We start from the raw sequence: 11805 nt of genomic DNA, 5'->3' as shown, positions 1-11805 counted from the left end.
ACCTGCAGGAGGCAGCTCCAGATTTTAAAAAGAGAGCGCGTTGTGTGTGTGTGTTTGTGTGAGAGAGAGAGAGAGAGAGTCAGAGCTTCAGCGAGCCGAGCAACAGCGATGTAGCAGAGAGAGGGAGGGAGAGAAGGAGAGAGGGAGGGAAAGAGAGAGGGAAAGAGAGGGAGGGAAAGAGAGGGAGGGAGAGAGGGAGGGAAAGAGAGAGAGGGAGAGAAAAGGAGAGAGGGGGGAAGGAGAGAGAGGGAGAGAAGGAGAGAGGGAGGGAAAGAGAGGGAGGGAGAGAGGGAGGGAAAGAGAGAGAGGGAGAGAAAAGGAGAGAGGGGGGGAAGGAGAGAGGGAGGGAGAAAAGGAGGGAGAGGGAGGGAGAAAAGGAGGGAGAGGGAGGGAGAAAAGGAGGGAGAGGGAGGGAGAAAAGGAGGGAGAGGGAGGGAGAAAAGGAGGGAGAGAGAGGGAGAAGAGGGAGAGGGAAGGAGAGAGGGAGGGAGAGGAGGGAGGGAGGGAGTGGAGAGAAGGAGAGAGGGAGGGAGTGGAGAGAGAGAAGAGGGAGGGAGGGATAGGAGAGGAGAGAGGGAGAGGAGAGAGGGAGGGAGAGGAGAGGGAGGGAGAGAGGGAGAGGAGAGAAGGAGGGAGGGAGAGGAGGAAGAAGGGAGTGCAGCTTTCCCCTTGTCAGTGTGTACAGCTCCCAGTCCCTGCAGTTCCCTTACCAGTGAGCAGCAGCCAGGAACTTTTCCTGCTCTGTGCCGATGAAGGTGCTCTTGTTAAACTCCGGCTGAGAGTCAATGATGACCGAGTGGCTGAACCAATCGAGCTGGGAGGAAGTGAACGCCACCTTGACGAACGGCTCGGCCGTCGCTCTCGGCATCAAGTCCAGCCATGTGGTCACCTCGGCCAGCATGTTCACCGTGGGGGTGGTGGGCAACCTCATCGCTATCGTGGTGCTCTGCGTCTCCAAGAAAGAGCAGAAGGAGACCACTTTCTACACCCTGGTGTGCGGGCTGGCAGTGACTGACCTGCTGGGCACCTGCTGCACCAGCCCGGTGGTGATCGCCACCTACCTGACCCAGCGGTGGCCAGGGGGGCAACCTCTCTGCCACTTCTTCTCCTTCTCCATGCTCTTCTTCGGCTCAGCGGGCATGACCATCCTGTGCACCATGTCCATCGAGCGCTACCTGGCCATCAACCACGCCTTCTTCTACAGCCAGCACATCGACAAGGCGCTGGCCAGACTGGCCCTCATGGGCGCCTACCTAGTCAACCTGGTCTTCTGCATCCTGCCCTTCTTCGGATGGGGCAGCAACGTGCACCACTTCCCGGGGACCTGGTGCTTCCTGGATTGGAGAGCCAACAGCACGGTGTCGGCCTCCTACACCTATATCTACGGGGGGGTCAGCGCTTTCCTCATCCTGGTCACCGTCCTGTGCAACCTGGCCGTCTGTGTCACCCTGGTTAGCATGAGGAAGAAGGCCATGGGGAGGGGGAAGGCTGCTGCTTCCACCGGGAGCTTCAGGGGCCGCCGCTTCCCCAACCTGGCAGCCTCCGCCGCCGAGATGCAGATGTTCTGGCTCCTGGTCCTTATGACCATCGTCTTTTTGATCTGCTCAATCCCACTGGTGGTAAGTGAAAGAGAGAGGTGGACACACCATTCAAAAAAAACTTTTAAGAATTTCTGTCTGGTCACCAGTAATTAATCAGTAATGTCTAATAATAATCATCTTTATTGTTGTCACAAGTAGGCTTACATTAAGACTGTAATGAGGGCAGCACGGTGGTGCAGTGGTTAGCACAGCAGCCTCAGGGTGCCAAGGTCCCAGGTTCGATCCCAGCCCTGGGTCAGTGTCTGTGTGGAGTTTGCACATTCTCACCGTGCTTGCATGGTTTTCACCCCCTCAACCCAAAGATGTGCAGGGTGGGTGGATTGGCTCTCTAAATTGCCCCTTAATTGGAAAAAATGAATTGAGCACTCTAACATTAAAAAAAAACATTAACACTGCATGAAGTTACTGTGAAAAGCCCCTAGTCGCCACATTCCGGCACCTGTTAGGGTCTCTGAGGGAGAATTCAGAATGTCCAATTCACATCTTTCAGGACTTGTGCTCGGAATCCGAGCACCCGGTGGGAACCCACCCAGACACAGGGAAAACGTGCAGACTCCGCACAGTGACCCAAACTGGGAATCGAACCCGGGACCTGGCGCTGAAAACAACAGTGCTAACCACTGTGCTACCGTGCGGCCCACATTGAAGTGAGCCCATGATTTCATTCACCAATCGATAATGCAACCCAGCCCAGCCTCCTCGGCAGACACAGGCCCTTGACATTACCTCAGCCTGAAAGACGGCACATGTGATTGAAGTTTCCACTTTTGAAAAAAAATCTATTTCATGGGATGTGCGCATCGCCGGCAAGGTTAAAATCTGTTGCCCATCCCTAATTGCCCTTGAGCTGAGTGGCTTCATTGCAGAGGACAGTTGATAATCAACCACATTGCTGTAGGTGGAGAGTCACACAGTACATTTTCTTCCCTGAAGGACATTAATGAACCAGGTGACTTTTTAACAGCAACCGATGATAGTTTTGTAGACATCATTACGGAGATCATCTTTATATTCCAGGTTTTATTAATTGAATTCAAATTCCACCACCAGCTGCTCTAATGGGGTTTGAACTCATGTCCCCAGAGCATTGGTCTGCACTTCTGGATTACTGTCCCAGTAACATTACCACCACACCACCAACTCCTCAATTTTTATTTTGAGTATTATTAATGTTATGATTTGGGCAGCATGGTGGCGCAGTGGTTAGCCCTGCTGTCTCACAGCGCTGAGGTCCCAGGTTCGATCCCGGCTCTGGGTCACTGTGTAGAGTTTCCACATTCTCCCTGTGTTTGTGTGGGTTTCACTCCCACAACCCAAAGATGTGCAGGGCAGATGGATTGACCACACTAAATTGCCCCTTAATTGGAAAAAATGAATTGGGTACTCTAAATTTATTTTTTAAAAGTTAAAAAAAATTATGATTTAAAATTCTCCATTTTATATTTTAACCATGTGAGCACTGACTCAGTTAACTTGTAAACATATTCCCAATTTTGAATGTTAACAAGTGAGAGATCCATCTATACCACAGGACATAGCTGAATTTCTAATATTCCAACCAAAAAAAGGTCAACACAATTTTGATTTTATTACTGAAATGTTGCTACAATATGAATGGAATTATGTGCAGAAAGAAACATCACCTGTCATAACACATCTACAAACTGAATTTCTGGCAAAAATCTATTGAATTTAAAGTAAATGTCGCAACCATTTCAGGATGAATATTTTGGGAAAGAATCATTTTTTGCAGTCTTACGTTTATAGTTCATATAAATATTTGGTGACGTATACATGTACCGCTGAAAATATGGAATCTTGTCAGTTGTCTTTAGACTGTTTACAGTGACACGTTCTGATTGGAATTATATAGAAGTCACAGTCAGTTCCAGTTGTCGTTGAGTGATTGAGTGGGAAGCACGGTAGCAGAGTGGTTAACACTATGGCTTCACAGCACCAGGGTCCCATGTTCAATTCCCAGCTTGGGTCACTATCTGTGCGGAGTCTGCACATTCTCCCTGTGTCTGTGTGGGTTTCCTCCGAGTGCTCCAGTTTCCTCCCACAGGTCCCAAAAGACGTGCTGTTAGGTAATTTGGATATTCTGAATTCTCCCTCTGTGTACCCGAACAGGTGCCGGAATGTGACGACTAGGGGCTTTTCACAGTAACTTAATTGAGGTGTTAATGTAAGCCTACTTGTGACAATAAAGATTATTAAATTAAATTGTCTAAAAGTGCACAGCCGATTCGGACTGAGCTTATGGAGATGTGCCTCATCCCTGACACCATCCATTTAGGGCAGCACGGTAGCACAAGTGAGGAACACTGTGGCTTCACAGCGCCAGGGTCCCAAGTTCGATTCCCCGCTGGGTCACTGACTGTGCGGAGTCTGCACATTCTCCTCGTGTCTGCGTGGGTTTCCTCCAGGTCCTCCGGTTTCCTCCCACAGTCCAAAGACGTGCAGGTCAGGTGGATTAGCCATGCTAAATTGCCCTTAGTGACCAAAAAGGTTAGATGGGGTTATTGGACGAAAATGGGTCGGTGCAGACTCAATGGGCCGAATGACCTCCTTCTGCACTCTATGTTCTATGTTTATCCTTGTATTTCATCTCCACATCCTCTCCCTAGACCAAGACATTGTTCCTAATGTGTGATGCCCAGACACAATCCTCCAGCCGAGGCCAAACTGATGATCTATAATGGTATAATTTCCTTGCTTCTACATCCTGTCTGCAAAATCAAGGATTTGTATTTTTATTTAAACAGCCCTATCAACCATTCCGGCCACATTTGATGATCTCTGGTCATAAGCTGTCAGGTCTCTCTGTTCCTGTACCCTTTTTACAATTGCATCATTTAGCTTATATGTCGCTCCTCATTCTCCCTTGCAAAATGTAATTCACAGTTCCCTGAGTTGAATTTCATCTGTCCATTTCACCAGTCTCTCTACATCCCCCAGAAGTATAATCATATCTTCCTCACTGTTTACTATATTTCCAAGGTGTACATGATCTGCAAACTTATGCCCTATATTCACAAGTCCAAGTCATTAATATATATCAAAAAGAACAGCGGTCCTCATATTGACCCCTGGGGCCACCCCTGTACACTTCCTATCAGGCTGAAAAACAATTGCTCACTGACTGCCTTTTTGTCTTAAGCATTTTTATCTCCATTACTGCTTTGTGGGCTTCAATTTCAGTAACAAGTCTATTTTGATGTATTCTATCAAAGGCCATTTGAGAATCTATGCACACAACGTAAACTGCATCCTCATCAATGTTCTCTAACTAATTGGACTGCATCCTTTAATGAAGTAACAAACACAGTTTGTCTTTAACAAATCCTGGCTGGCTGTCATTGATTAGCCCATATTACTTTTTTCAAGTGACAGTTAACTTTGTGCCAAATTGTTGCTTCTAAATGTTTCTCTACCATTGACATTGGGTGACTACCCTGTGGTTACTGATTGATCTCTCTCCCTTTTCGACCAGAAGTCTAACATTTATAATCCTTCACCCCTCTAGCACTACCAACATCCTGGGTATTATCATTTACCAGAAACTGAACTGGACTAACCATATAAATACTGTGATCACAAGAGCAGGTCAGAGCCTAGGAATCCTGTGGTGAGTAATTCACCTCCTGACTCCCCAAAGCCAGTCCATCATCTACAAGGCACAAGCCAAGAGTGTAATGGAATACTCTCCATTTGCCTGGATGAGTGCAGCTCCAACAACACTCAAGAAACTTGACACCATCCAGAACAAAGCAGCTCCCGCATGACAGGCACTCCATCCAGAAATCCATCCAGCCCCTCCACCACCGATACATAGTGGCAGTCATGTGCACCATCTACAAGATGTACTGTAGGAACTCATCAAATGTTCCTTAGCCAGCACCTTTCAAACCCGTGTCTGCTGCCATCTGCAAGGACAAGGCAGCAGACATTCAGGAACATCATCATTGGAAATTCCCCTCCAAGCTATTCACCATTCTAATTTGGAAATATATTGCCGTTCCTTCACTGTTGCTGGATCAATATCCTGGACTTCCCTCCCTAACAGCTCTGTGGGTGTACCTACACCTCACAGACTGTAGCAGTTCCAGAAGGTAGCTCAGCACAACCTAAGGCAGTTAGGAATGGGCAATAAATGCTGGCCTAGCCAGCGAAGCCCACATCTCATGAATAAAAAAAACACTCCCACATCTAAGGAGAATTGGAAGATTGTGGTGAGATCTGCTATTTCTCATCTACTTCCCCAAACAATCTAGGATGCAAACCTGATGAGTATTGCCAATCTTTTAAGTACCTCCTCTCTATTTTATAATAATCTTTATTGTCATAAGTAGGCTTACACCAACACTGCAACAAAGTTACTGTGAAAATCCCCTCGTCGCCACATTCCGGCGCCTGTTTGGGTACACAGAGGGAGAATTCAAAATGTCCAAATTACTTAACAGCACGTCTTTTGGGACTTGTGGGAGGAAACCAGAGTACCCGGTGGAAACCCACACAGACAATGGGAGAAGGTGCAGACTCCGCACAAACAGTGACCCAAGCCGGGAATCGAACCTGGGACCCTGGCGCTGTGAAGCAACAGTCTTAACCACTCTGCTATTTTTACCTATCCAACATGTCTGCTACCTTCATTGTGACATTGGCAGCATCCTCTTTTATTTTGAAGACCAATGTAAAATATTGATTCAGTATCCCAGCCATGCATTTTGCCTCCACGGGAAGGTCTCATTTTGGTCCCTAACCAGTCTTACCCTTCATTTGACTAAACTTTTATTTTTGTATGTTTGCAAAAGACTATTGTGTACTTTTTTATGCTACTCACTAGTCAGAGTATATGCAGCACAAAGGAAGCCATTCGGTCCATTGTTCATATGCAAGCTCTTTGAGTGTACTATCCATTTACTGCCAGACCCTTGCTGTCTCCATAGACCAGCAACATTTCCACACTATTTCTCTTTAGAAATTATTGAATCTGCTTCCTTCACCGTTTAAAGCAGTGCATTCTAAATCATAACAACTCACTACGTCAAATCTGTTTTCTTCATTACTGGTTATTTTACATATGACTTTTTTTTTGCCCTCTCTTTACTGGTCTCCTGCCAGTAGAAAATGGTCTATTTTCATACAATGGGCTGGAATCTCCAGTCCCCCAGGCGTGTGTTTCTCGGCGGTGCTCCATTCGCTGGCGGTGGGATTCCCTCTTCCCACTGCTTGTCAATAGGGTTTCCCATTGAAGCCACTCCACATTGCCGGGAAACCCACAGTCTGGGTGGAGGGGGCGCTGTCAAGGGAAAAGGAGACTCCCGACAACTGGGTCATTCCGGCCAATATCTTTGCCCATTTTCCATTCTTCTTGGACTCTCGAAATTCAGCTTGGTTTTCTCCTGCATGATAACCCTTGTTTTATATATATATATATATATATATATATAAAGGGTGAAGATAGAGGAGAAAGGTCACAATCTCAAGCTGACAAACTTTTTTTTTCCTTTTTAAAATCATTTTAGAGTACCCAATTCATTTCTTTTCCAATTAAGGGGCAATTTAGCGTGGCCAATCCACCTACCCTGCACATCTTTTGGGTTGTGGGGGCAAAACCCACGCAAGCACGGGGAGAATGAGCAAACTCCACACAGACAGTGACCCAGAGCCGGGATCGAACCTGTGACCTTGGCGCCGTGAGGCTGCAGTGCTAACCCACTGCGCCACCGTGCTGCCCACCTCCATGATAAACCTGACATTGATCATGAGTTCCTTTCTTTATTTCATTGTTTCTGTCTTTTGGTCATTCAGGGTGCCCCAGCTTTGGACACCATTCGTTTCCTCCTCAGGTATCCAATCTGTACCCGGAACTATCACCACTTACCCTTCGACCCGCCCAACTTTGATTCCGACCCACCTGAACCAAATCCCTTTTGAAATGAGCTCTGTTTTAGTTGAGGAGTTTTATGTTTGATTGCCTTTTGCTCTTTTCCGGAACTACTCAAATCGTATTGCAATTATGGAGTAGTGGTACTGCAAAATTAATAAGCAATCATTTTCATTGAACACAAGTGTAAAATGCCAAAAGCTCTTTCTCAAACAAAAGCAAGGAGACTGCACAGGAAATGAAACATAAAATGCTGTAAATACACAGCAATCTGTCAGTATTTGCAAATAAATGTTAATTGGCTGCAAACAAGAGTAAACTTTGCAAAACTTCTTGTCACGAAAAGGACCTTCCACATAACCAGTACGTACTGGGGAATGATATGTGTGCTGTCACAATTATCTGATATATTTTACTAGCTGCTTGCAAAATTTACCATAACAAGGCCTACATTTGAAACATCAACTTGTTTTTTTCTCTTTATAGATGAAGGTGAAACTATTGTATGTTTTGGGAATTTCCTCTGTTCACATAAAGTTCTATCCCTATTATCAGTGAGAAACTTAACATTCCAGTTTCATGCTGGAACAGTGAATTACATCTAAATTAAACAATTAAGTCCTTTGATAAAATCACAAAAAAATACATTATTTTTTTATTTTTCATGGGTAAAGGCATCAATGGCTAGACCCACATTTATTGCTTTTGAAAAGATGGTGGTCAGCTGCCTTCTTGACCCGCTGCAGTCCATCTGGTGCAGGTACAACAATAGGACTGTTGGGGCGGCCTCCAGTGTGAGTGAAGGAACTGTGCTATATTTCCCAAGTCAGGATGGTGAGTGACTTGGAGGAGAGCTTGAAGATCGTGGTGATTTTTCCATGCATCTGCTGCCCTTGTAGATGGTAAAGAGTTTGAAAGTTGCTGTCAAAGGAAACTTGGCGAGCTGCCACAGTGCATCCTGTAGATGGTCCACACTGCTGCTACTGTGTGTCAGTGGTGAAGGGAGTGAATGTTTAAGGTGGTGGATGGAGTGCTGACCAAGTGGGCTGCTTTGTCCTGGATGGTGGCAAGCTTCTTGAATATGGTTGGAGCTGCAACGATCCAGGCAAGTGGAGAGCATTCCATCACACTCCTGACTTGTGCCGTATAGATGTCGGACAGATTTTGAGGATCAGGAAATGAGATACTCGCTGCAGCCACAGTATTTATATGGCTGGTCCATTCGTGTTTCTCATCAATGATATCCCCTCCAGGATGTTAATAGTGGGGGATTCAGAGATTGGAAATACCCAGCACATTAAGCAGCATCTGTGGAGAAGCCAATCAGTCAACATTTCAGGTCTGAACTGTGGTAGTCACCATTGTTGTATATATCACATATGAGATGTAATACGGTAAGGCTCCTGTACTACAGGTACGGGGGTAGGTCCCTGCCTACTGGCTCCACCCAGTAGGCGGAGTATAAATGTGTGTGCTCACCGAGCTGCAGCCATTTCGGCAGCAGCTGCGGGAGGCGACACATCTCTGCTTAATAAAGCCCCGATTATACTCTACTCTCTCTTTGTAATTGATAGTGCATCAGAGACTTCTAATCAGGATGGACGTATTCTAAAGATGAACAGCAATTAAAAGAACCAAACCTGGTTAATTTGAAAGGAAACCACTGTTACTGATATGTGCAACACTCAAATAGAATGTGAGATTGAATATATTAAATTCATGTATTCTTCTTTAAAATCAGATACGCATTTTTGTGAATCAGCTGCATGGCCCTGCACAGATCCAGGCAGGTGAAAAACTGGACTACAGTGGTGATCTCCTAGCCATCCGTTTTGCCTCATTCAATCCAATCCTGGATCCCTGGGTGTATATCCTCTGCAGGAAAAAGCTTCTTACCTTGGGGTGCGAGCGGCTGAAGCGAACCGTGGGTGCTGCAAGGGATAACCAGGCACGTAGGGTCGGTTGGGCAAGTAATCCGCAGACGCCGCTCTCGTATGCCAACAGTATTGCCACAAGCTATGCCTCGCTAAAAGGAAAATCCGAGAGCAAAGTGTCGCACGGGGAAGCCAGCCACAGAGTTGGTGCCATGACACACTCGTTCACAGACTTCACCAATCAGCAAATGTGGGAGGCTGTAGCTCACCCTTTCAGTATCCCTCATAGGAATCAAACTGGTCTCACTAAGACTCATCCCAGGACACCTCCACAGACTAAAGCCATCTTATGCACAATACTGCAAGAAACTACGATGCCAGATGTTAGTGGACAAAACAACAGTGCCCTGATCCAGGACAGGAGAACGTTTGACATTTTGAATTGCACTTTAAGCACACCTTCATCATGCAGATCAGAAAAAAGTATTTAAAAGAAATTTTGCTTTTTAAGAAAATGTTGGACATTTATGTATACATTTTGAAAACATCAAGTGCCAATTTCATCCATGGCACAGAAACTATTGCTGCAATTTTAAAGGGAGTGTTGGACACTGAAGCCAGGTTTTCTTGAGCAATGTTAAGACATCTTAATTAAATTTAAGGATCTATTCTACAATCCACCCGAGCCATTCATGTGGTTAGTTGTGTATAACAAAGACTGACAAGGATTGACTTTAACTTGTATCACTTGATATTAACAGGGTGATAATGGTGTCAAAACAGGGGTTAGTAGCCTTAATTCCACATTAACCCTGAGAAAGAAGCTGCCGATTTGTAAGAGGCCTATCGATTGAGCACTTCTAGTGCTCTCCTGTTTTATGAGTGTTAACTGGGGGTCCTATGTTTGTATTATAGTTTGAAAGTTCCAGGCTTCAATCATTCCCCATCGGTAAAAATGGAGAAGAGATCCAGGTAGAGATAATATTATTTTTGGTGGACCAGGCGGGGCAGGAGTTCTCCCCTGGATTTCAAATGAATATTAAGGGCCACAGTCACCCTGTGACTCCCAGTCTATGGCTGTGCCTCCCCACCCTCAGGCCAAGATCCAGCTTTGGCAGCTTATGCTTGACTTCCATGCAGCTCACCAGCCCAGTCCACATGAGGCTCAAGAGTCAGTAGCATTTCATTTTTTTGCGGACCAGCACCCACAATTCAAAACCGGCCCCATATTGTTTCTGTTTGGATGGCCTGGATTTCAGGGGTGGGACTCGCCATGCAGAAAGCCTGAAAAGCAAACCCTGTCAGGTTCCCTTTTACAAAAGCACCCAGTGCCTGATTGAGGGACCCAACATCAGGTAGAGGGGTCCCGCTGAGAGCCATGCCCCTTCCACAGGACGTTGCCCCCGTAATTCACCTCCCACTGTGTGGTAGTCACCACTTTGTGTGGGCTCTCCGAGCTGCAGCCATTTCGGCAGCAGCTGCAGAAGGCTCCACATCTCTGTGTAATAAAGCCTAGATTACTCTACTCTCGTCTCGTCGTAATTGATAGTGCATCACACTGTCATTCACCTGTGACATGGGTCCCTTGGCGAACCTGGGCCTCGGGTGGGTGCATTACCGGCACCAATCACCGCCTTCCCAGTGGCGCTGCTGAGCAATAAAGGTCTCTGATTGGCCAGTAGTTCTCGGCGGGAGGGACCTTTACCCCGCAGCATCTTTAATCCCAAGGAAGGCCATCGCTATTTATTTAAGTGCCTGTATGGCATATGAAAAGAGGCAATGAAGGCTCTCCAGCCAGTAGGTGAGAGCCCTGTCGCATTCATTAAATTCCATCCTTGGCAACATTGAAAACAAATTATTATTTTTTTAACTTTTCCAATTGAGGGGCAATTTAGAGTGGCCAATCCACCTACCATGCACATCTTTGGGTTGTGGGGGTGAGACCTACGCAGACACGGGGAGAATGTGCAAACTCTGCATGGACAGTGACCAGGGGCTGGGATCGAACCCGTGTCCTCGGCGGCATGAGGCAGCAGAGCTAACCACTGCACCACCGTGCTCCCCTGCATTGAAAACAAAATTAACAAATATTAATATGTGGGCAACACGGTTGCACAGTGGTTAGCACAGCTGCTTCACAGCTCCAGGGTCCCAGGTTCGTTTCCCGGCTTGGGTCACTGTCTGTGCGGAGTCTGCACGTTCTCCCCGTGTCTGCGTGGGTTTCCTCCGGGTGCTCCCACAGTCCAAAGATGTGCAGATTAGGTGGATTGACGATGCTAAATTGCCCTTAGTGTCCAAAAAAATGGTTAGGTGGGGTTATGGGGATAGGGTGGAGGTGTGGGCTTGGGTAGGGTGCTCTTTCCAAGGGCTGGTGCAGACTCGAATGGCCTCCTTCTGCACTGTCAATTCTATGAAATATCCAGCCACAAATTAAATCATA

At 46.5% G+C, this 11805-nt stretch overlaps 1 protein-coding gene across 1 annotated transcript; it reads left to right on the top strand.

Moving 5' to 3' along the window:
* The first annotated feature begins 648 nt into the window (after positions 1–648).
* Positions 649–11273, top strand: ptger4c (prostaglandin E receptor 4 (subtype EP4) c). The gene is made up of 2 exons (XM_038794011.1): positions 649–1619; positions 9233–11273. Exons 1-2 carry the CDS (start codon positions 786–788, stop codon positions 9854–9856), a joined length of 1458 nt encoding a protein of 485 aa, XP_038649939.1. The 5' UTR covers positions 649–785; the 3' UTR covers positions 9857–11273.
* Positions 11274–11805: the final 532 nt, after the last annotated feature.

The sequence above is a fragment of the Scyliorhinus canicula genome, chromosome 4, assembly GCF_902713615.1.
Source record: "Scyliorhinus canicula chromosome 4, sScyCan1.1, whole genome shotgun sequence".
NCBI classification, from domain to species: domain Eukaryota; kingdom Metazoa; phylum Chordata; class Chondrichthyes; order Carcharhiniformes; family Scyliorhinidae; genus Scyliorhinus; species Scyliorhinus canicula.
The sequence above is the reverse complement of the archived record's forward strand: the minus strand, read 5'-3'. Positions and strand labels throughout refer to the sequence as shown.

Excerpts from the sequence above, each read along its gene's own strand:
- ptger4c (XM_038794011.1), top strand. The coding sequence starts at position 786 with ATGATGACCGAGTGGCTGAACCAATCGAGCTGGGAGGAAGTGAACGCC. Across the intron at positions 1,620-9,232 it reads TCTGCTCAATCCCACTGGTG|ATACGCATTTTTGTGAATCA; the intron begins GTAAGTGAAAGA and ends CTTTAAAATCAG.